This window comes from Gavia stellata, chromosome 8, assembly GCF_030936135.1.
Source record: "Gavia stellata isolate bGavSte3 chromosome 8, bGavSte3.hap2, whole genome shotgun sequence".
Taxonomy (NCBI): domain Eukaryota; kingdom Metazoa; phylum Chordata; class Aves; order Gaviiformes; family Gaviidae; genus Gavia; species Gavia stellata.
Genome location: NC_082601.1, coordinates 39,851,289 through 39,876,745, shown reverse-complemented (window position 1 = coordinate 39,876,745; position 25,457 = coordinate 39,851,289). Strand labels below are relative to the sequence as shown.

Below are 25,457 nucleotides of genomic sequence, written 5' to 3'. Positions count from 1 at the left end.
AGAAGCTGTTAAGAAAAATGTATCTTGTCCTTGGGGGATGATTTGCAATTACATAAAGTTTATGACATCTTTTTCATGGCCAGCAAGAGGTTGCTTTCATCCATGTATTTCCCTGGGCATGCTGTTGGTACTGGGGTTGGCACTGTGGAGCAGAGAGCCGTCGCCGCGGGACTGTGCTCTTCCACCACGCTGGGTGTAGGTGGGGACGGCCGTCCTGCACCCAGGCCAGCGAAGCCGCACGCTGCCCCCGGGCAACTGGCTGGGGCCAGGTCATGGGCAAGCTCTCAGTCTGTGCTGTTTCTTTTTTTTCAACAATAAATGCACCTCTGTAGCAACAGAAATACCAATTCCCTTCTATAAATGAAGTGCTCAGATATTTCGTAGTTACAGACCATTTTGATGACAGTGCCTGTGCTGATACTAGTCTGCTGTGATCTGATCTGGCTGTGTCCTTGCTCTGGATGGACTTTGCCATAATAGTACTTTCATTCCTTAGCTCCCATTAGCGCCTTGATGAATAGTGGAAGATGTGTTTCAACAATTTTATGATCAAAAAGCAATGTCTTACCATTGTTTGGTCTCTGGTGCCTTTGTCCTGTTCATTATGCTTTGCCTAGGAGTAACAGCAATGATTTAAAGTTGCAACATTCAACATCAGTCTCTGAACCTTGTGTTTTCTTTAACCGTAAATTCTGGGGAAGGAGGAGGAAGGAGGTAGTCTAAGCAGTAGGGTTCGTTCTTCTGACATTTCCAGGCTGACCATTTGAAACTGTGATGCCTCGCAGCGGTCAGACACATTTACTCCTAACTCTCTCATTGGGTTCCCGGACAGGGTCCCCTTGGGCGGCTGTTCCGGAGCACACCTGGCTGGGATTTGGAGACACTGGCCAGGCCCGAGGCAGGCAGTTGCACTCCGGGTCCGCTGCTGTCACCGGCACCTGTGCTAATGGCCTTAGTACAGAGGTCAAAGACTGCTTAGGTATGAAGGCTGAATCACCTCCTTTTTAAACCCCTCAGCAGGATCAAGGCTTAGGGAAGCAGACACGTGGGCTTGCCTTCTGGCTGACAGTGTGGATGGAGAGTGTGATTCTGGGACAGGCCTTTCAGCAGTTTCAACCAATCGTTGAGGCATTGAAATAGGGGCGTCTGGTGATTAAAACACCCCTGCACCAACACCCCTACGTGAAAAAGCCTGATGCATTCATTTTCTTTAAAGATTTGCTGATCCCACAAGCTCTTGCTGGTTAGAGGAGGTTTGTCCTGTGGCCCGAGGATCACAGAAATCAGTGGTGAGCCCGTCAGTCTAACCAAGCAGATACGAAATATCTTCAACTGTGCTTATTTCACTTGCAAATATAAGTAAGCTAGCAGCGTAGGTCTCGCTTCAGACCTGTTTGCCTTGGCAGTGTCCCATTTACATGAATCAGAAGATGGTAGCAAAAAAGCACTGGAGGCTTATCCAGAGATTGGTGTCCTCTCCGTCAGGAAACCTGCCTGTGCAGGCAGGGCGATTTGGAGATTACCGACACAGCTCACAAGCCAGCTTCAGTAGGTCCCTGCGTTTTGAACAATCCTGCCTGCAAAGGGTGCTTGTTTCCACAAGCTGTGGTGACGCAGTGTCCTGTCTTTGGAAACCCTGTGTCTTGGTGCACTAGGCAGGGGAGACCTGGAGGAAGCAGCTCTGGCTACGTTCTTTGCTCTTGTGACTTGCGCTCCTTGAAAGGAAGGGAGCTCCTGTGTTTCAAGCTGAGAAGCAGGAGACCGTTCTTAAGCCTGCTGCATCTCTGCTGCTTTTGGTAGGTCTCTGGATCATGCTGCGCCTTAGTTTCTAAGCTGTAAAATAGGGATAGAAATTAGGAATTGGGGAAAAAAACCCAATCCACCACAAAGCCTTGAATAAAGATGCAGTTGTAACTTGTGGTGCCATCACCACCATGAGGCCTTCATGCTGGTTTGAGCTTCAAGGCTGTGCTTTAATATTGATAATAGTAGAAATTTATCATGATATTAGTGATTTGGAACTTAGAAAATACATGGTTTTAATTATTTTTTTTTTAATTTTTTTCTTATTTCAGCAAATTCAGTAAAGCTAGAAATGCAAAGTGATGAGGAATGTGACAGGAAGCCCCTGAGTCAGGAAGATGAGATCAGGGCTCATGATGAAGGAAGCAGCCTGGAAGAGCCCCTCACTGAGAGTAACGAGATGGCGGATAACAGAAAGATCCAGGAGCTCTCAAGCGAGGGAGGAATCCGGCTTCCGAATGGTAAACTGAAATGTGACGTCTGTGGCATGGTTTGCATTGGGCCCAATGTGCTAATGGTACATAAAAGGAGCCACACTGGTAAGCAGCTGAAAGAAAATCTGATGACTGCCTGTGGCATCTGATGTTGATATTACCTGACAACTCTTCTCTCTTCCCTTTTCATTCATGGGGTAGCAGGAGGCTGGGGAGGGGAAAGACGGGCTTTGTTGGTTTGGTTCTCCTCCTGCACCCCAAATTCTGGTGTTGCTGTGTTTCTGGCAAGCATGGTGCTTCCTTGACATTGATTTCCAGCCTTTGGTTCTTTAAAAACAGCACAGAAGTCTGGAAATCACCTTTTTTACTGTTCTTGACCAGGGACAAGATGGTGAGAGTCATTCTTTGGCATGGGGTGTGTGTGCATGTGTTCATGTGTGCGCGCGTGTGCAAGGATTTTAAGCCTTTAAGGTGGGTCTTAGATGGTCTTCCCTTGGAGGTGCTCACAGGTGGACAACGCCAGCAGATTCCTGGGGATCTCACACCTCCTTTGCAAGTGGCTGGGCGTGATGCCGGTGTCCCAGCAAACCTGGGATTAGCAAACCCCACAGGGGACACATGTTACCTCGCGATCCTGATCCCAGGGTGGGCTTGCTGCTCATCGCGTGACAGCTCCATCAGGGAAACCTCACCTGAACCACTCTTGTGGGCTAGCGCTTGGCTCCCCCTCACCATCCTGATGCCATTTTTGTGGCACCTTTCAATGCTTGCGCTCTCCTATCATTTGTTTTTATTACTATTAGTACTACTACTGTTTGGAGACCAAAACAGCTTACTAGGCTTATGGGTTTGAGAATTCAAGAGGCAGACAAAACCTTTGCGATATGCTGATTGAGCGGGTCTTTGGGGCCGGAAGGATGAGGCCTCGAGTTCAAAACAGGGGATTTCAGGGGAGTTTTGGCTAATATGACAAACTGGGGTGCCCAAGAGGCTGGTACTCGCTCGCCTCTGCTGTTCCTCAGGTGGGAGTGACAGTTAGCTCCAACAGGATAAAAATACAGATGGTGCCAGAAGACAATGCTCTCTGGTCTCGCAGAGGTCTACCTGGCAGAGCCTTTGATTCAAAAAAGCACTTAAGCTTGTGCTTAACTTTTATGCGATTTAAGCACATGTAAGTCACCTGAAGTGCTACAACATATGCTTAACTTAAGATACACACTTAAATCTTATTAAGATTAAGCACAGGTTTCTGTGTTGGAGCCTCAGTGGGTGTTTGTTCTTCCTATTTTTTTGACAAAATGAATGGTATTTTGTTTTTTATCTGCTATTATTTAATGGGGTGAGAGACTCACACTGACTGTGAGATAACTGCTAGGATATAAAAAGAAAAGTGGGGGTTTAAGATAGAGTAAGAAAGACTTTGTGTAATCCCTTTGTAAACCTGGTAGTTTGCAGTCAAGTAGTGTGCTCTTGATGGGAAAGAAATCAATAGAATTTCTGTAGAGAAGAATAATAAATATATATTACATAGTTAATGCCCTGTATATAAGTTGTATTGATAATAACTTAACATAAATGTATAATGCAAAGCATTGCAGTATCATTTATGATGCAGTCATGATTTTAGACAGCAGTTACGAGAGGCGAAAAGCATTAGCTTTCAACCAAACTCTTGATTAACAATTTGACATGCTAGTGCTAGGAAAGGAAGAGAATGTATCTCCAGCTTTCAACCCCCCTAAAAGTTTTCATGGGTACTTGTGCATATCTGAGCATATGTACTGTAGATGCATCGGAGTCCGCGTATTTGAACTTGAGCAGCTAAATTAGACCTGCTAAATTTAGATTTAGGTACTTAATTAAATGGTCTGCATTTTTTGAGAAACTGAATAGCTAGCACATCTTTTAAATACAGGCAAGCTGCCTTTTTAATGTTAAAGACGACACGCAAATTCAAAGCAAACAGAACAAAATCTCATCTGCGTGCAGGCAAGACGGCCATATGCGGGTGCATGGGTAGGAATTGCATAACTGGTAGCTTTTTCCTTAGGGCTACTGCTGGTTCCTCGTAGAGCTCTGACTCTTCTCCCGTCTGAGCTGAGGACCTGTGATGTGTTGCTCTATACAGATGATTTCAAGCATATAGAAATGGCATTCCTTTTAATGTGCAGCTCAGTGCTCTACTCTCAGGAAACCAGCTGGCAAATTTTGCGGGGGATTCCCCCCCCTTTGTTTGTTTGTTTTTTAATACATGCTGCTACTTCACTGTCCACAACAGAAGGAGAAGTTTGCTTGGATTTCCACATCCTTGATTTTAAGGAGTATTTTTAACATGCTGGTATCTATCTTTTAAAGTGCAGCATTTTAAAATATATCGCCACTTCCTCGGCAGCTGGGTGCGATGGGCTGGCCCTGGCTCTGGAATGAGCCCTGACCTGTGGGTAGTCTGGTTTTGCAGCCCAAGGGGGAATGGTGGAGGGAAGGGAGGTTGTCCCTCATGAGTGGAAACGGATGATATTCTTTATCAGCTAATGCAACTGGCATGTAAATCCTTACCTCTCAAAGCCAATTTAAGTATGGTTTGGGAGCTGAATCCCGCCTTACTCTCCTCTTTATCTGTACGCAGCCGAAGTGTGGTCTGGCCAGTTGTTTGCATTGGCAAAAACTAAAGTCCTTTTCGCTTCCCAAAAAACCTGTCAGCATTCTATGTAAATCACACAAAATGCTGCGGTCCATAGTAGAGGCTGTAATTTGCATGTATGCTGGGACGAGAGTGTGGCTTTCCTTACACTGGGGACCCAGGCTTTGCGAGAAACTGTGCCACATGGTTTTGGCAGCATTAGCATGTAAAGGGGCACAGTTTTCTCCAGCCATTATTCATCTGTTCCTGAGGTGCAGTTGTCTTCCCCTGCCATGTTATGGTAGTTCAGTGAAACAGGTACAGGGATGGAGAAGATAATCTGTGCCATGGATGAGGCCAGAGGAGATAAGCTCAGTGTCCCATCTCTCATCCTCGTGTGCTGGAGCATCCATTTCCTCTGATGCCTGCAGTCACCCCTTACCGTGATAGACCGAACCAGGGATTTCCCATTCATCTTTTGGATCCACAAAAGCGCTGCCTCATGCACATGGTGCAAGTGATGCTTTGGTCCACGGTGCATCCGTCACAGAGACCATGGCGCTGCTCATCTGATACTGCTGAACACAACATTTCTCTGAAACGCTGATAATTCAGGTGAAGCGTTTTTGTAATCTGCATGGGCATCAGGAGAAGGCCTTTCTATTTATTTGTCATCGCTGACAGAAAATAAATAAAACACTCAATGTGGGAATTAAGCGTGATGCACTCCCCGCTTTAGTGAGCGGGGTAACCCCCCACCCCTTCCCTCACATGCCATGTCCTTGCGTAAGAAAAATAGCATGTGTCAGGTTTGATTTATTTTCCTCCTTTCCCATACTATCTTCTTTTGGTCCAAATTTTATATTCCACAGCGCATGCCCTGAGTTGCAGCATCTTTATCAGTTTTTTGTTACTGCAGGAGATGACTGGTCACATAATATTGCCACTGGATACTCCAGGGGCTTGTGCTTGGTGATGTTAAGGGAAGGGAAGAGGAAGAAGATAAGGTCAATAATCCTATTTGTCGGAGGTAATGAAAAGGAACTCCAGTGATTTCTCACCTCTTAAGGCTTTCTGCTAGTGGGCCTGAATTAAAATTTCCACGCTCCTCGTTTTTGGCAAAGCAGAAGCCATTTGCTGATACGGCTGTGCTGCTGCCTCTGTGATCCGCGAGGTCCACGTGTTGTTCCCCCTTGCGCTGTGAATTGTGATTTTTCTCCACCGTAATGTCCAGGCCTTTATCTAGTCCACTGCTGGATTTTGAAATGCTTTTTATTTCTAAGGGAGGATAGGGATCATCCTCATTGTTTTAAGAACACCCGGAGCTTAAAAGCTTTCTCTGTGTGGATGCAGCGGGACATTGGCAGAGCAAAGGCGGGTCCCTGGGTGTGGGGCACGATGCAGGAGGCAGCAGGGATAGCAGTCTTGCCCCATTCTCACTTTGGGCTGCTGATAGGTTATCCTTAGGCTTTTTTGGGGTGCTAACCACAGGAGGGTCTCCGATCTCTGCTTGCACTCCACGTGCATTTTAGTACCATAAAGTCAGTGAAATGACATACGTTACAGTAGTTCAGTCAAACATGAGGGAAATCTTCAAGTCCTGCTTTAGCATCCAGAGCGTTAAAATTGAACATATGCAACACTGGAACTCTGTATACTATTTAATTTTTTCCTACATGCAGAGTTAAAGTTTTTGGGACCCAATTAATAAATGAGAAAAAAAACCTAATCGAGCTGTATAGAAGAGTATAAAAGACTTTTATGCCTAAAGCAGCTAACCAGGAACAAATTTAAAAAATGGTCATATTAACACATTACAATTAACTCCGTTGGACTGCCTGTCTTATTCTTCTAGTAGAAAGGTGCTATTTGGTGTAATTTGTGATTTGTTACCTAGTGCAGGCTCCTGCCTCTTGCAATAGGAATCAATTTGGCACTGAATCAAAAATTATTGGGCCAAATTTCTAAAAGTGATATTTTCTACTTAGGTTCCTAACTCTGATTTTCCAAAAGTCACATTTTCTACTTAAGCATAAGGAAGGGGAGCTTTTTAAAAGCGCTCTCTGCATGAGGATGTGTTTTACTCGCAGTACTGAGTAGCTAAACTCTTCTGATATTTTTACCAGTTCATTTAAAGGATTTTTCTCCTCTAAGAGTATGGTCATAAATTTGTGTACAGAGGACACTTGGAAATCACCCAGGATTTCCCAGGAATTTTTCATAAGAGATTTGTCACTACTGTTTCATAATAGAATCCCCTATCTGGAAGTAGGTTTTTCCCAACAAAAAAACATTAGTAAAATCGCGGATTTCAAGTGATGTGCAGCCCGTCGAGTGAATCTGATGGAACAGTAAGTAGGTATGCAGACTAGAGAGTCCCTAGAATAACAAATGCAGACATGGGGTGAAGTCTGCTGCTCTGTATCTCGTTTGGGTGAAGGCAGGTTGCAACTCACTGCCTGTCAGTGTCTTGGTAGCACCGCTAAGATGTCATTTGTGCTCCTAGGACAGAGCGGAATCAGAGCAGTTGCAGCATCTGATTTCATTTTAACTGAATATTAACAAAAAGCCTACTACAGAAGGGTGAAAGTCAGTATTATTAATATGAGCAAATACTTTCTGATGGCAGCATGGGCACAGTAATTTTGCATTAAGAGGTTAAAAAGAAAATTCTGTTTGAGAAGTATCTAAACTATCCTTTGCATATCGAGCCAAGCAAAAAAGGCTGAGATCTTAGCTATGCATTGAACCAGGACAGATGTTAAATGTAGTCCCACTGGACCTGGTTCTTATGTTTATCTATCCTGGCTTTTCTTGTTATTGTGAAGAGACTTTGAAACCAGCCGTTTTTGAAAAAAAAGTAATTAAACCATTCCCAGGAAGGGCCCTGAGCACTGCTGTAGAAATAACCAGGCCTTGCTGTTAACAAGAACAATATTATGTATTATTTTGTGAGTTGCTCCGTTTGATTTCAAAGGGACAAAAGTTACCAGCCAAGGGTTATGAAAATCTAAGTCTCCTTGGTTGCGAGGTCTGTGGGCTCTTTGTCCTCAGTTAAATTTCTGTTTTGATACAGAAAATATCACTGATGTATTTTGCACCGGTATGAGATTCAAAGAAGGATAACTCATACCGAAACTTCTGCGCAGCACTTCCGTGCTGAGGCGGTAAAGGAGAGTTATTGTGCAGGGAAGCTTCCAATTAAGCAGAAAAAGGAGTTGGTTTTCTTTCTGAAATAACATTTGACATATACACGGTAAAATATGACAGCTATTAGTAGGAAGTTAATCAGTTCATTCGCCTGGTTTCAGGTTGTATCAGCTGGACAGCGTTCGTAGCTTGTGCTAGGAAGTCTCCGGCCAGCTGCCTTATATTAAAGATGCTTACGAAAGGACTGTGCCTTGCTAAAAACCCTGACTCCGTTGGTCTGCTTCACCTTTCATCTCAGTATTTCTTTACAGAAAAAGCAAGTAAACTTGTGTACGTTAGATACTGGTGTAGCTAAAGAGCAGTAATATTTCATTATTATTTTTCCTGGAGGAGACATAGCTGTAATGGGTGCATGTTAAACAATGAACTGGGAAGTTTCAGCAGTATTTTACTGTAATTTAGAGGTAAATCTTTGAAATCATACCTTTTAATTAATACTTTATTTAACTGTAAAATGATAAAACCCCATGGATTTATTTATTTATTGATTTAATTTAGTTCTCAGGGCTGTTCCCTGGCACAAGCCCCTCTTACTAAGCCTTTAGGAAAGTTAATACTTTGCAGCTCCGGCTTACCTCGCCTTGTCCATTCCTGAAGTAACTTTAGATAATTAAATTCCCTGCGCTGGAGAACAAGGCTTTTTAGGCATTCTTGGTTTTGTCTGGCTTTAGATCTTAAATCTGGAGTTGAAAAGAAACATCTTTTTTGGTTGGTTAGCGGTTCCTCCCCCTCTCCTCACTCAGAAATGCTTTTTTTTTTTTTTTTTTAATCACTAAGGTTTGAGGTTTTTCTGCCCTGGTTTAGGTCTGTAATAGGGAAAAGGATGGATACTTAAAGTAGACTAAAAATATTTTGCAGTCATGTAGTTTCCACTGTTGAAAAGCAAAAAGCTTGCTTCGTCACATTTCAGTACATGTCCTTCTTAGAAGGAGTTCTTTTTCTAATAAATCAGTATAAGTGTATAGAGTCAAACAGAAAATAAATAGATAACTATAATTGTGAAATACAGACTTTGCTTATTATTATCAGTAGCCTCTTGTAGTCGTGTATGCTGCTTGTTTAATAGGTCTGTAGTTTCTGGTATGTCTGTGCTGCTGTCAGCCCCAAAAATAGGAAAACATTTTAAACACAGGTCAGGGACTGCCATGTAGAGAAGAAATGTATTTAGGTAGAGACTTTTTGTGAATGGATGTTTAGTTTGAAATGTGATTAATTTCAGCCTCTGAATAAAAACTTTTACTTTTCACAGAAGTGTAAGCAAAGTGAATAAGAATGTCAAGTTGTTATTTTGTAACTAGGAAATAATAATACTGGAGAACTGCTTACAAACCTACTAGGAAGAGGCAGCAGGAGAAATAATTGGAAAACAGCCTTCTCAAGGCACTGAAGGCTGGTTTGCTAGTATCTGGAGCGGGCATCAGACAGCAGAGTTCTTGGAAAACCAGCAAAATCTTCTTATTATTCAGTTTCCACTTTTTTGTGCACCCTTCTGTTGGATAATTGTCTCTCAGATTAGCCGTGCTAAATGTAAAAGCTGCTAATCAATAGCATGAAGGTGTGATTAAAATTACAGTCATCCCACAAGCCTGCAGCTTAAACAAGGAGCAGGAATCAAATGGTTGGACGAGAGTATAATAAACAGATCAAAGCAGTTATTTACCCGGAATTAAGCCAGTAGGAAAAATGAATTCATACTGGCTTTAAATAGATACAAAGGTTATTTAAGGGAAAATGTGCTATTATAGTAGATTCTGTCTGTTGCAAGAGGGGAGCAGACTATTGGTGATTTTGTGGTGAGTGTTTTCATGTCATCTTTGCCACTGAACTTTAGTGCAGGGATTATTTGAATTCATGACCAAAGGCTTTCAGCACCTCTTCAGCTGCCGGTTTATCAAGGAATAATACCTACTCATACCTCCAAAATATCAAAGATAGGTGGGTGATGTAGTGGGTAAAGCACATTAATTGCATAGTTTTAAATACAGCAGGAGTAAAAGGAAAGACTTTAGACTTGGTAAGAAACTCGCTACCTTCATTAATGTTGTCATCCTGAAACTGAAGCTATCATTCCTGAATACTGAGAAACGTGTCAAAGGAAGGGGTTTTGCCTGTTTTCTCAGACAACGAAAGCAAAACAGAAAAGAAAAAAAAAAACCCTATTTTTTTCTACTGCAGTCTCTTTACATATCTCTGTTATGGACGTTTTGAAATGATGTAAAAGAAGATAATGGCTAATCAGATCCTTTAAGTATAGTGTGGGAGTTTAAAAGGGAAACCACAAACTCTTTATCAATTCCAGTGAGCTTGTGTTCAGTGTATTGGAAGATGAGCTTTATGCCCTGATTTTTTTTTTTATCATTCTTCCATAACATTCTTGGCAAGATTGTAGGAACTTTAGTATCTTCTTCAGTGCATCTGCAGTGGTTTCAGATGTAGTTTCCAGCTCGCGCACATGAAGTGAAGTTGCAGAGGTATGGCATATATATTGCATATCTGCCTTCTGCTGCCCTCCTGGTAGGACTGTAATGCTGGCAGTGATTTAAACCACTGAAGCAAGAATTGCTAGTGGACATCTCTCTTCCTCCGTCTCTTTCCTTTTGAATCAACAGATGTATGTTGGACTTTACACTAGCCACGTGAACTACTTTGGTAAAAACAGCATTAATTTTGCGCAGCGAGGGAGTAATCATTTTAAAGCAATAGAAAAAGGCTTTGGAGAGATGGGACAGATCAGAGAACGCGTTCATTTTGCACGAGAACTGTGCTTCGGGCCAGTGAATTCAACCTCAGAAAGTCCCACCAGCCATTGACCAAGATTCTGTAATAGGGGATACGCTGAAAATGAATGAGACCGCTTACATCTGAAATCTGATGTTCAAGATTTTGTTGAACTGGGGCCCTAGTTGGTGAAAACATTTCAGCATCTAGAGCCCAGCTGCAGTAAAGCGCTTCGGCAAGCAGCCAGCACGAGTATCTGCTTGTGCCCTATTGATTTGCACTGTACCCAGTGGGACATAAGTAGATGATTATTTCTGATTGCCTGCCCAAGAATGCTGGAACAAACTGAGTGTCTTCAACAAATGTTGACATAGAGTATGGTTTTGATAATATTTCACAAAACATGTATGAGTTTGTCAGGGGTTTTCCTCTAAACAATAATAATAAAAAAATTTGTTGGTGTTTGTTATGGACCCAATCCCCACTGTCCAGGGCAAATATGAAGGATTAAAGTAAGTTTTGCATGTGTGTGTGTGAATGCATGGGGTGAAGGGAGAGGGTAAGGGGTAGAGTTTCTGTTAATTTTTTATTTTTTTTCATCAAACAAGTCTTTTCAATTAGTTTAACTTAGAGCATGAATTTGCTTATTTCACAGTTTAATGGCGTAAGATCTTTTTTTCAGTGTTTGCTACTGCCCAGAGCTTGTGGGCCTGATTTTCACTTGCATCGATTCTCTTCATACCACTCTAGCAATGCAAAGCAGCCTTCAAAAAGGGATTTCAATTAAAGTATAATGTAAGCAAAAGATTTGGTTTGAAGCAAAGACCTTAACATCTGTCCAAGTCCAATTGTTATGATCAGTTCTAAATACTCATATGGATTGGACCTGTACTAAAAATAAGTGCAAAACCGTAGAGATAAATACCACAAAACCACGGTTGTGGATCTAAATTTTGAGCAGAGCTCATCTTTTATGAAAGCTAAAACCTCCAAGGTGGAGAACTTGATGAAAATCAGGCTGCGTTAATCACCTCCAGCTGATGCTGCAGAAGGAAAGAGCCCCAAATCACTATTGGAAGTTTGCCCCTTGTGCAAAAGAAACAGCCTCTGACTTTAGCAAGTGCTGCGTGATGGTGGTGGTGGGGACTGTGCCTATGTAAGATGGCAGTGTTACAAAGAGAGGGGTAACAGGCTCCGTGCATCTTCTGATGTTTCTTGACAGCACTCTCCCTTCCATTTCTCTTCCAGGTGAACGCCCCTTCCACTGTAACCAGTGTGGAGCTTCTTTTACCCAGAAGGGGAACCTGCTGAGGCACATCAAGTTGCACTCTGGGGAGAAACCGTTCAAATGTCCCTTCTGCAGCTATGCCTGCCGACGGAGGGACGCCCTCACAGGACACCTCAGGACGCACTCTGGTGAGCCTGCCTCGTCTTCTCTTCCCTCTTATTTTTTCTTTTGTCATTACCGTTCAAGTGAAGCGGGTTGTGAAAATAACTGTGTGTTCCTGGTGGCTCTGGGTCTGTACCATCCTCTTCAGAATAGCGCAGCTCTGAGCCTTGGGAAAGCCTTGATGTGAATCAGAAAAGTTGTGGTTCAGCCACACCTCTCCTTTTGTGTAACTGAGCTCTTCTGCTGATGCTATCGCATTTCCCTTTGAACGTCTCCTTGGGTGTATCCAGGCTTCACTGGCAGATTGTTTTGACACCCTCAGCTCCAAAGAGGCTGTGAAATTCCGAAGATGGCAAAGAATAACTGTGTGCTCTTGGAAGCCTGCTTTACACTTCATACCCACTTCTTCATCTAATAAATACCATATGCTGGTGGAGCTCATACTTGTTCATCTTTCAAAATACTCCTAATTGCATTTTTAATTCAGTTACATCTCGCTGTAAAGTCCTAATCCATGGCAGTCACAGCACTCACCCTAGAGCAGAAGATGTTGGAAAGAGATTGGGTTTGTCTTGCCTTGCTACTTGATAGTATCATGTCTATATCAAGTCTACTCGATATAGTTTCTTGGTATGTTCTAAAGAAATACCCGTCGCGTAACTGCATGTTAGTAGTCACATGGGTAGCCCTGATGATCAGGATCAGATGTGTTTCTAGTCCCTGTACGCTACACCAAGGGGCCCCATTCTGCCTACTTACTCATTTGTGTAGCACTCTTGAGTAAGATCTCAACTTGCTGCATTTTTTATCTCCTGGGATGTTCAACTTTTGTGTCCCAGCCATTTATAGGAGACTGTGTTTTTCACTGTTGAATGAGCAGAGATAATTGGACTGGTTACAAGTGACAGCATTACAGATGAACTTTTTGAGGTGTTAGCAAATGTGTGACTACTGAAACACAGTGGTTGAAGTGCAGCCGCAGAAAGAAACTCTGCATGTGAAAATGTAATCATGGAGCTTCCTGACTCTTTATACGCATTTCTTCTACAGGGTCAGCCTCACTTCAGTAGAGGTTTCTGGTTTATGAGCATTAGGTTGGTCTCAGGATACAGAGTTGCCTTGACATTTCCAAGAATCAGAAAGGATAAGCTAGTAAGCTTCTCCAGGTAGACTTTGGAGTATGCAGGAGGCTGTATTGATGCCAACATACTGCTGACAGAAAGCGTGAGCTTCCAAGGGAGTGCAAGTGTGGGACTAGACTGAGAGAGAATTGCGTGAGAGTTGTCAGGCGAGAAGATTTGATCTGAAAGTTGGAAGGGAAAACGTCTGTGGAACTGTGAGTTGTAATTTTCACACATCTGACCATAACCGTAGTTTCAACTTGAAATCTAGTAAAAAAGAAAACACAATAAAAATATTCACAATTAAAAAAGGGAGTTGTGAAATAAAACAGCTCACATTACAAACCATGAACATTGCGGTTGAAGATTGTCTTCATAATATGAATATAGATTTTGTTACCTAGATACAGCCATTGATAGAGATTGTTCGTTCTTCTTGTGTGAGAAGTACATGGCTGATGTTTCTGCTTTTTGCATGAGGATGAAATGTAAAGGTGCAGGATTTTCGTGAAGGCATCTAAGCTGCTTAGACACACAAGTTCTCCTGGAGCTCCTTCCCTGACTGACATAGCTGTGTTCAGCTGTGCTTGCTCAATTTGTAATTTTATGTTTTGTTTTCAGTGGAGAAAGTGTCACCCCTCTAAGCAGTCAGCTGCAACAGTTTTCAGCAGAGGGCCAGCAGGAACAGACAAGTGCTCCCACAATACTCTCCAAGACAATTCTTACAGTAGCACTCACAGATGAAGAGTTAAAAACCCACGATATTGCCCTAAAACCTGGCACCCACCTACACGAAGGTGAAATGCCGATCTGAACGTGAGCATGGAAGTTAAGGTGTCTTTCTGTCCCTGTCATATAGGCAAGCTTCGTTGGTTTATGCATACATATGTGAACCTGGTTCATGGAGAAGATGGGTAGGTGTTCCCTAGAGATTTTAAACAGTGTTGTATCAGTGTACTACACAAGCACCTTCTGCTTTAATAAAGCATGCATCAAAGTCCGTAAGTAGACCTTGAAGGTAGAGCAGATCTAGTAAACTTCATTGACTGTTTACATCTTCTGCTATTTCTGACCATAAAAGAGCATATCAGATAAAATACAGAAAGAAGAGGTTGAAAACTATTTTGAAATAGGAGATTTCAATCCAGTTTACATCTGGTACACTTAATGTCTAAAGGTGAGTCTGAATATGTTTTTATGTTTGTAAGAGGAAGGCTCTTTAGATCAGATCCTCAGCTGATACAGATTGGAATTACATCCCTTAAGCTGAGAAAGTACTGCTGTTTTGCACCAGCTGAAAATCTGGCACATGATTTCATAAATGCGAGACCAATTTCCTTTTTTATGTTGTTTGTCCTTTTTCTCCTTAAATAAGAGAGTGCTATTCATCAAAATACTCCACTCTTCTTTTTCCTTCCCAAGAAGGTTTTAAACTACTCATTTTTTATGGAAGACAGTATGCAAGAAAGGAATTGAAGAATTTTTTTATTTTTTTTTCTCCTCCCAGCTGGTTTGATCTGTGAATTTGAAAGCACTTTGTGTCAGTTGCACTCTCTCACTACTGCCAGTTAGTCAGTTTTTCCTGTGCTTAGTGCAGGGTTTTCATATAGTAAGACAGGAAAGGTGAAAAAATAAGGAAATGTAATTGCAAACAGAAATTAGCAGAAGCATCTCAGAGATATTTGAAATAGTTGGAACTCCTATTAACTTAAAGAAGCGGTCACAATTTTTTTTTCTTTTTTTTTTTTTCTTCCTTTGCTTTGGATAGATTTTTTGTTCATTATTTTTAATATTATTTCCTATTTAATTGAAAATGTTTCTAAGCATCACAATCCACATTTTGCTTTCCTTTCTTGTACAGAATGATATCTTTCTATATAAGTGTTCCCAGGATGAGTGGTTAACAAAATATTACTTCGCATCTGTAATGCTGCTGCTGTTTAACCCTAAATAATTAAGGACTTATCTTGCAGTGATTTACTCCTGTGATTATTTACCTTTTACTGACATATGGAGTTCTGATGAACTTTGTGTCTACATTTTCCTCCCACATGCAGCTTCTTTGATTTCAGAAATATAATGATGCCTTCAGGACATCAGTAGGATAACGCCTGGGGAGAGATTCATGCACAGAATTACACTAAGAGTGGGCATGAGCCTCAAGGTGCTTACAAGACTTTCAGATGTTTTTTTCAGAATTAACTCCATAGTTCCACAACACAGGTAATACAGGAGAGGTGCCTGACTGGGCTTCCAGGACGTGAGTGTGGTGAGGACAGGCTGTGGAGGGCTGGGGCAAAAGTTGGTAGCCCCCTCCTGCAGGATGCATTTGACAAACCAGCCGGGATTGGCTTCACCTTGCCTAGCTTTTGCTGTTTTTTAAAGAGGAAAACATCCAGGCAAAGCCAATCTCCTGATGGCAGTCACAGAGTACCTGCTGTCTCACCCTGAGATGTGCCCATCTTCTCCAGCATCTCTAGAATTGCAAGACTAGACAAAGGCAGATACAGAACAGATGAGACAAATTCTACTGTAGGCGATTAATGAACAAAAAGCAGAAGTTTTAAGCAGGGCAGTTGATCTGACAGATCAGTCTGAATGTGAAAGCACCGAGATGGTGGCCTCTATACTTTGAAAGATATGACGTACAACCTGACGCTGTTTTACCCCAAAAAGCCAGGCATCCTCAGATGGGCACGTAAAATTAGCAGTTTCGTTTTGACGTGAATTTCTCTTGTGTCTAAAATGGAGCCAAGTCAGCGCTCCCCTCATAATGCTATTGTAAACATAAATGCCTTGATAGTTCTTAAAAAAAGTCAAGGCTGCAATGATGAGCAATCTGGAAGAGCCCACAGAAAACATTAGTGCATTAGTTTTCAGAGCAGGGCTTGGGCAATAAGCCGTAAATGAGGGATAGGATCACTTGCTGAGGGGAAAACAAAACAGAGTAGGGTGAGAACCATTCATCCATCCTTTGCACTAAGCAAGGATGGTCCTGTGGCCAAATTATTTTGTGATTTTTTTTTTTTTTTTTTTTAGTTTTTTTTTAAGACTGTCTCATCATGCATACACACAGACTGGCCGCGTGAAGCCTTCTCAGGCAACCTTAATTCTGGAACTTCCTTATTTTTCTGTCTTTATCTTGGCAACTTCAATCACATTCCCTTACTGTGGGAGTATGTAAGTGTTATTCATATATGAAAGCAGTTTTACTGTTTATTTCTTCCTAAAAAAACAGGTAGTCAGATCATTATTTTTTCCTGTCACAGAAGCTTTTCCTCACAACACATTTTAAAATTTGCTTCCAAGATACTTCTTTCCTGTTTAAAAAATGATTTTTTTCCTCTTTTCTGCTTTTAACAAATATTTGCTTTTTCCTCCCCCTTGTCTTCCTGCATTACTGCTGCACATTGTTTATTACTGCCCAGCTCTTCAATAGCACTGAGCTAATGGTATCATTTTATTTGCAAAAGAAAAGCAGTGAAGCATTTGTTTTGAAAAGAAAGGCTTAGGCAAATACTCCCAAAAGCACAATCTTAGCAAACTATGTACAGTGTGTAAGATAAAAGGCATGTATAATTGAAAAGGTAAATGCCCCGTTCATGGAAAGGTAGTTTAGTAACTCTTTATGTTTCTTGGTTTGCAAGTCTAGCTTTCTCGTCTCTTCTCCTCTGTAAGGACTTTCTTCTCAGCTCCTCCTGTGTGGTAGTGAGCCATTCGAGATGTCCTACATGCCTGCGATTGCATGGCCATTGTCAGCAGAACTGACAAGCGATAGCTGTGTGTGTGACTGTGCTCAGAGGCAGAAGGAACCTAGTTCCAAATTCCGACGACGTGCCTGACTCAATACATGTTTGGGAGAGTCATTCCACCTGTAAGTGTCTCAGTCCAGCTGAAAAATTGGATGAACAAGCACAGTGCTGAAAAACACAGTGCTGTGCATGAAGTCCTGCCTGTCAAAAGCCAGTGAGAATTATTGAAACAGTGGCAAGCATGGTTATTAGGAATAATGAAGAGTCACTGTTTTAAACTGCTTTTTTCATCTTGAAGAGACTTTTACCACTATTAACATCTCTACTCTCAAAAGGCCCAGTATCTACTCTGTAACCACGTTTTTGAGGATGGGAACATCATAATTAGAAGGCTCTTGGGACCTGAAATTCTCATTACGCTCTGAGCTGGACTGCCTCAAACACGTTGTGAATGGGGAAAAAATTTAAATGTGAACAAGTAGGACACTATCTGTGAAAAACGAAGCAAGTATGTGAAAAGGCGAGGGGTTATTTTGCATATAAACCCCAGTTCTGCAAATAGGTTAGCAAACAGCATCTTCCCTCAGTTGTGATGAGCCGGTGGGCATTTATTCTGTTGATCTGATAGTTAGAGCTCTATTTAATCAGGCAGAGCTGCTCTTCCTCTCAGATTTTCTTATGCTGTTTCAGTTAAACTCGGTGGAATTAACCTCATCACAAAATCATTTTGTGTTTTTTCTTATCGGACTCCAGGTTCCAAACTGTTATTAGCATGTACACAATACTGCAGCAGCTCTGCTTTCTCATTAATGCTTCCAGTACCTAGAGGCCTTCACTCTTGTCTTGTAGAGTCTCTAAAATCTCTGGTATTCTGCTTTCCATATTGTTTGTATGTGCATTTTTGGAAGGTAAGATCAAAATGTGTACAAGGGTAGGAGTTTGGTGTGCCAGGTCTTTCATCCCCTAGGCATCCTTATTTAAAGTTTAATCCTCTGTAGAGCCACCTTGTATCCTGTGCTTTGCTAAAGCCCCACCTGAACCTGATCCTTGAAGTGGTGGGGTCATCTTCACCTCCAGAGCACTACTGTGGCAAGTATTAGCATCAGCTATATGAAAAGATCATCTTTTATGTCCTCAGAATTATCTCACTGTGCAAGCTTGGTCATGCTAAGCCTTGTCTACAGAGCATAATTATCCCTGAGAAACCATCTTTGATTTAAAGATGCTGTAGGATCATGATCTTTCCAGAAAAAGCACATTTGGGCTTTGTTTTCAGGGGAACTTGTGGCAAGATATGGTTCCACCCAAAGCAAGAAGGGTTCACTTTTTGCTTGTTGGACTTTTAAAAGCCTTGAAATTCCATGAAGATTCCCTCTTATCTGTGGTAGTTATGGATCAATCTTTGACTGTTCAACACAGGAGATCTGTTTCCGACAGATAAGGCAGAGAAACAGGAGAAGTGGTCCTGGCGAGTAAAGGTAGATGTGCTGTGTGCCAGCCTCATGAATATCTCTCTTAGGACTGGGTATCAGCTTTTATCTTTTTTTTTTTCCTTTTTTTTTCCCCCTCTCTGTGGTGTGTGTGATTGAGATGATGAGGAACAGATGCTGTGCGGCTCCTTGCTTCTTGTGGTGCCCCAGTGGAAGGAGGAGATGCCCTATTCCTTTGGTACTTGGGGGCTGCCTGTAAATTGGCTTAATACAGAAAGACTCACCCACTCTGCTAGTGATGGGAGACACCAATACCATGGGAGTATCCTTGTTCTAAATATCAGTTCACAGCAAGATTAGTAGGTGCTAAGATTTATCGTGGTATCTGTGAGATGAGTCTTGTGTCTCCTGCTATATCTCTTGGTAGAACGTGGCCTTGCTACGTCTCTGCCACCTGCAGGTCTACCAGCAAGTCCTCCGTTCTTCAACAGAGAGAAGGGGGAGGGCAGGTCTGGAGGGAGGTTGCACAGTCTCCTTCTTTTCCCTGAGCATCCAAGTTTCCTCTCCTTAATGAGGCAGGGTGGCAGAATTGTGTGTTTGGTGTCAGGTTAAGCCTCTGGACCCTTGGCAAGGAAGAGTTTTGTGTTAAGGTAGGAAGTCCTGCACCCCAAAATGGGGAAGAAGATGGAGTACTAATGCCCCAACACTGCAGCTTCACCACGAGGGAAAGTTCCCCAGGGCAGATTTCAGTTCTGCAATGCAACAAGGTGCTCAACAAGGAGGGGACAGGGTGTCCTTTGCCCTTTTCTTCAGACCTTCTGAACCTGCTGTCACCTCATCCAGAAGGTCAGATAGCACCACGGTACTTAGAGGTAACAAGGTTCTTGTTTAGACAGCATCAGCATGGTGTAAGATTCACACGGGATCATCCGTCATTAATTTTGACCAGTTCCTTTCTTCCTTATGGGGTGCCTGTGCCAAGATGGCAGTGTGTGTTTGGGATGGGACTGCTGACACATCCTGGCATCATCAGCCAGATTCTGTCCCTCTTTGTGTTGCCTCAGGCCATATACAACCAGAACGAAGCACCTGGTCCTGCCCTACTGGGCTGCTATTTGGAGAGAAAACAGATACTTCTCCGCTGCTGGGTGATGCCAGTTCTTACGCCAGCCATCCTGCTTTGGAGGAGCAAACGAGACACTGACTTTCCTCTGGGCTTTTATTCTGTCACGGTACTATATGTGGGAATTCACTGGCATCGTTAAAGCAGATGAATGTGGTAAGACTTCTGCACATAGAGCAGCAGTCCTTCTAAACAGCATGCCTAACCTGTTTTTTAAACATCCAGAGAGACTGTGTTTCTGTCGCCTCCCTAGGGAGACAATTCCACTTCCCATCTGCTTTTTATAGCTGTGACTCTCATCCTGATATTTAACCTAAACTATCCTTTCTTTTGCTGCAGATTATTGCTCTTCCTTACACTGTCTTCTGTGACTGTGAGTAATTCCTGTGCTCAGTTTACACTGTGATAGGCTGGAGTCATATGTCTGGCATTGATTCTGTTCTAGTCTGTCTTTATCATCTAATCCTTTCACCTCTTTTTTTGTTACTGATTTTGAATTTTTTTGCTACTCTTACTCACTCATTTCTGAGGGACCTAAATTGCAAAGTCATTTTACGCTTTGGAAACACAGGCCAGTACAGATGCAGACCCCTTAACCTCATCTCTGCCTCAGTTGCTGTCAGTGAAATCGAAATAAAGAGCACTTCTCAACCTTGTCATGATGGTGAGAGGGCAGGATGCAGAAATGATTGCAAGGCACACGCATATTGCTGCAATGAAGGTCACGTAAGTACGTAGGAGAATACTCCAATGCTGCTGGTGCCCCTGCTGCATAGCATTGCGTATTATCTCCTTAGTTTTACTTAGCCTTTGTGCAATAGTGAAATGAGATAATTACAAAGTGGAAGGAATAATAACTTTGTATTGTTACCATAACCACTGAGGTATTATACCCTGATACCAGCGTGATTATCTTAGACACAATAGTAAGGTGATTATTAATAATGCTAAAGGACTTACTACTTAGCCTGCAATTTTTGCGTCTTGTTTCTTTTATGAACCCTATCTATTTCATCAGCCCAAAGCCTGTGTGAAGCGGGTATGTGTTGTTGCCTCGTTGTTACCCATTTTTCAGTGATGGGAAAATGAAATAGGAGAAAACCCTGAGAGACCCAATTTGCAAATTCAGGTGCCTAAGCACCAAGGTAGCTTCATGTGAATTACTTGTCTTTCTGCACCAGAACTTCTAGGGATAGGCTGGCAGGTGAGGGTCTAGTAGCTTAGGTATTTCAAGATGCGTAGTCCTTTGCTCCTTTAAGTTCAGGCTATAGAGGCCTCTTTTGACCTTGTTTTCCTTGTCATCGGGGATTGTTTCACAAATCCAATATTTTTATGCTTGAGTTGGCATATGTACATACAAAACCAGAATTTAAGGTAAACACAGGCGTTGCACGGCCAGGCTCCAGACCGTCTTTGGCAGCTGGGTGTCTCATTGCGTTAGAATAAGCTTGAGGGACGTGGTGCAGTGCTTCAGGAGTCCTTCTGCTCCAGAGGCCACTTTGTGAGGTAGCTGCAGTGGTTTTTGCAGAACAGAGGTCCAAGAGGTGACTGAAAGCTTTCTCGTGCACTTGAGATGAGAACATGGTTTTGACTTCATGAAGCCACGTTTCAGCAAAACCAAGACCACTTCTTGCACGTACTGTCTTTGAGCAGCAAAATACCACAGCAGCTCTAAGGAGGAAAAAAGTATAATTTTTTTTTCCCCTGAAAAAATTATTCTCGAAGGCAAAAAGCTTTTGCATATTGATTCTGAGGAAAGGCAATCCAGCATTTGGAGCTGGCCTTTGTCAGTTCTTGAAGGAGTTTGTGAAACCTTTCAGCTTGAGAAAGTTTGAGCCTGGAATCAAACGGTGGTTTGAGGCCATCTTTCACTGCTATCTCAGAGCTGTTTTATGGGGCAGTGCGAAATGGAGACCCGCCACTGACATTTTTTGTAATATATGAGTGCTTTAAGGTGTAAGAGAGGTATTTTTGCCATCTGGAAAGGAAGCCAAGAGAAACTAAAGGGGAAAAAAATAACCCAGTCAACGCCACACCATAGCAGAGCTGCAGAAAGCTGCTACTCATATATTCTCCCGAGCTCTCAGCAACCTGTAATTATGAATTGGCTTACAGCTAAGATATTGATGGATATCACTCAAGAAGGAAAATGAGAATGTCTAGATTTCTTTACAGTGAACCTGTACTGAACTCTGTGTGACTCTCCTCCTATTTATAACCCTGCGTGAAGTTCAAGGAAACTTGTCCTGGAGGTTTCCCATGAGAGGGAACTGTGTTTTTACCTGACTAAAGCTCTCTGGATATTTTCCCATTTTTTATTTGATCTAAGTGTGAACTTTCTCCACCCTCTGCCCCTCCTTCCTTTCTGGAGTGGTTAGCAAGGTTGATTACAGCCAGGATTACACAAGAGATGCCAGTTGCACACATGTTTTGCATAACTGTGCTGTGTTGATTTCAGACAGGGTGCCCCAAGTTCCCTCCCTGCCTTGCAACAGAGAGTCAAGATCTCTATCTTCATTCCTGAAGCTGGAGAAATGCTGTTGAGGCCCTGCCTATTGAAACTTTGACAAAGAGCACCTGGTTGGGACGCTCCCCAGCCACACAGTTATCTCTACGCTGCAAAGCACTCGCTTTCGGAAAAGCCTCTACTTAAAGGTTGTTCGTTCTTTTTGTATTAAATACGCAAGAGTCACTGCGCCTCTGTGGGAAGCGCTGTTAAGGGATCAATGGGGCAGTGTAACTCAGTAGGATTTTCAATGTAAGGCAACAGAGTTCCCTGGGATGCTGCTGCTGCCCCGAGATTCCTCCTGCCCAGAGAGCCAGCTACTCTGTATTAAGGATGGGGGAATGTGCTCCCCAAGCACATGTCCTTTCCCTCCCTTCCAGCAAGAGAGGTGAGAATGCTCTCAAGTGTTCCAAGGCGGTCAAGGGCCCATGGTGAGGATCCTGACCGGCAAATTAAGACAAGCTCATCCTACTGCTGATTTTGTGGCCAGTTCACCATGGCTCTTATCCTTAAAAGCACTGAGGTCTGCTTGATTTCAGCAAGAATTAGGAGCTTTGGCAGTCTGGGCATTAGCCTGTGTTTCTGTTCCTTTTGCTGGGAAATAGGTACTTTCTTCCTCCCGCCTCTTCAGTTTGGAGCGGAAGCCCAGGACAGCACAGTCTCCCCCCAGCCGACCAGGACCGGGGCTGTTCTGAGCTGCCTAAGGCACGGTACTCTTTTGTGGGATAGAGCTGCTCTCGCAGGCAGGCAGAGCCCAGACTATTTAAGGGCTTCAAGCTCTTCCTAGAAAATAAATCACATGCAAAGGATACACTGCTGAGAATCTGATGATGAAATTTTTATATAGAAAAGCGACACAGGCCATAGATTCTCTCTCACTTGGATACCCTTCATGTGCATGCATTTTGCTCGTCTCCTTGGAGACAGTGGCTTGTCTGAGAGCAGCTAGCCTTGGCTAGAGGAAAGGCCTGACATTTCTGGTTTGTGGGATGAAGCTGTGCTGCTGAATTTTCCAACAACCACAGAGGCATGATTTGATAGGAGCATAAGCAGTTCTGTACAAGGTTATCGAGTGAGCATCTCTCTCTAATGCCTCTCTGGGGACACCGCTCGAGTTCCTGGTGTGAAAGACGGGTTCGAAGATCCTCGAGGAGAGCCTAGCGATCCTCATCCCTCAGATGTCAGAAACGTTTGTGAAATTTCTCCCTTCCCTTTCCTTCTTCCGAAGAGCTGAGTCAGCTGGACTGGCATGTCTGGAACTCTGTGGCACCGCGAGCAGGCAGTCTGCCAGCTGCATTACACACCACATCCAAAGGAACACGTCACTCCTCTTTTTTTTTTTTCTCCCCCCTTTGCAATCTCCACCCTCTCCCTTTTATTTTTCCTTGTTGATCCGTGTAGGTGAGTCAGAGAAACCTGCTCATCCACAACCTGTTCCTTCTTGCCAAATCCTGGAGCAGCACTCCCAGTTCTTGTTAGGTGTCAGGAACAGGTTATGAAAACAAAAGCTGATACAGGCAGCATACTGGGTATAGAGCGCATACTGTAAATGAACATTAAATGCATAGTGAATGTGCCACTTAGAATGTGTTCCTAATAGAGTGATGTCTTTTGTAAGAGGCACTTTATTCTGTGATTCATATATAATACGAATTTTCTTCCTATAAAACACCAGGATGGAACAGGGAAGTGATTTAAGGCGTAAGTAAGAGTACATTTAGGGAGAAAAGCCATCTTAAATCCACTGGATTTTACAGCAAGAGAGTGGAAAATTTCCAGTAGGAGAATAGGTGGTTCACGAAACTAGGTTTGAACAAAATGACTGAGCTTTTGATATCAATTGTAGTTTTACTAATCTGAAGAAACTCCATTTGATATTGGCATGATTCTTCAGAGTTTATGCTATTGATGTGTTTCTAACCCCAGGAATTAAAAAAATCATGAACCTGGATCCCCCAGATCATAGACACTTACAAATAAGGAGAGTGAAAGGTGATAAATTTTTATTTACCTTATGATATTTATTTCATGAGTGGGGAGGGAGTGTGAAAACATGCAGGCTAACTTTTCTCTTTGGTCAGTTGTCTCCGGGAGCTGGAGATGAAGGAAAGCATAGTATTGTATCTGACGTAGGGTGAAACTGCAGGTGTTGGTAATGCTGTAGGATCAGGTCTTGTCTCAATATCCATAGCTACGTTTCCATTGAGCAGCATCAAAGGAAGGATTTTTGGCATGTTTTGTTGGAATGAAGCTGCTCAGCTTCAAAGAATAGATCATTCACCAGGAAAAGTGCTTTGTTTGACTTTTATGTGCCACAGTAAAATGTCCACGTTAGCTATACTGTGAAAAATGTATCCATTATGTTCATATCATTAGTCTTCTACAAGCAATGAGCTTGTCCCAAGGGCTAACGATGAGCCAACTTCAGGAGTCTGCATGTACAGTTTTGGTTGAGATGCATGAGATTTCTGCCTTGATCAGCACGAAGTCCAGGCCAAGTTTGGCCTGGCTGGTGTACAGTCCCTTGCATAGGATCGCACCGTTGGTGAAGAGAAGGGAAAGGACCATTTTGTGTCCGGTAATATATAACTCATAGCAAGATACAGTCAGTTCTTGGAGAGTTCAGCCCCAAGACAGGAAGACAGGAAGGTTCATCCTTCCGCAGAAGATGAACCTAGAGTACAGGCAAAAAGAGACCTGACAAAGGCACTCAAGACATCAGTGTCGCAGATAGGAATGAACCCAGATGTCCTAAATCCCCATCTGCTGACTCAGTTATGAAACTCTCCACACACAAAGAAAAAGAAATAGATGTAAGAAAATGAGAAAAATAGAGGTTTTTCTTCTCCCAGGTATTGAGAAATGGGAAGATTTACACCCTTTCACACTGATTCAGACTTCTCAGAGAAATCACCTGTTTTAAATAGCCTAGTGGAGCCTTCAGTATGAATCTTTATTTTGTTTTTTTTTCTTTTTTCACTTGAAGGAATTCAGTTAAGTGTGTTCAGAGTTTCCTAAATTCCCTGTTTTTACAGGAGACCTTTTAAAAGTGCTTCTGGATGTTTAGAGTGCTCTGTTTTGTGTTCTCCAGCTTTTCTGTCTTTACTTTCAGCACAAGCAGTTGCTTTTTCTTTCCTTCTTTTCTCTCTCTTCCTTTTAGTTTAATTTCACACCCATATTTAATTTCCTTTCATTTTGTCTGCCTCCCTTTCAGCCACGATAACAGTTTCTGAAGCTATCCAGGGCTTGTAATGCAAAACTAATCGCACAAAAAAAGAAACATCCTAAAACCCCAAATCTTTCCTCCCTCCCATCTCATTCTCTCCACTGAGCAAACCTAAAAAAATCCT

At 42.6% G+C, this 25,457-nt stretch overlaps 1 protein-coding gene across 5 annotated transcripts in view; it reads left to right on the top strand.

The window, feature by feature from the left end:
- Nucleotides 1-25,457, top strand: part of IKZF2 (IKAROS family zinc finger 2) — a 107,878-nt gene that overhangs the window by 57,732 nt on the left and 24,689 nt on the right. For 3 of the 5 annotated variants that reach the window (XM_059820194.1, XM_059820191.1, XM_059820190.1), the window contains exons 3-4: nt 2,076-2,342; nt 12,034-12,201. In XM_059820194.1, the coding sequence (XP_059676177.1) occupies nt 2,076-2,342; nt 12,034-12,201 (435 nt within the window). The remainder of the gene's footprint in view (nt 1-2,075; nt 2,343-12,033; nt 12,202-25,457) is intronic. The other 2 variants (XM_059820193.1, XM_059820192.1) reach the window with 1 other exon arrangement.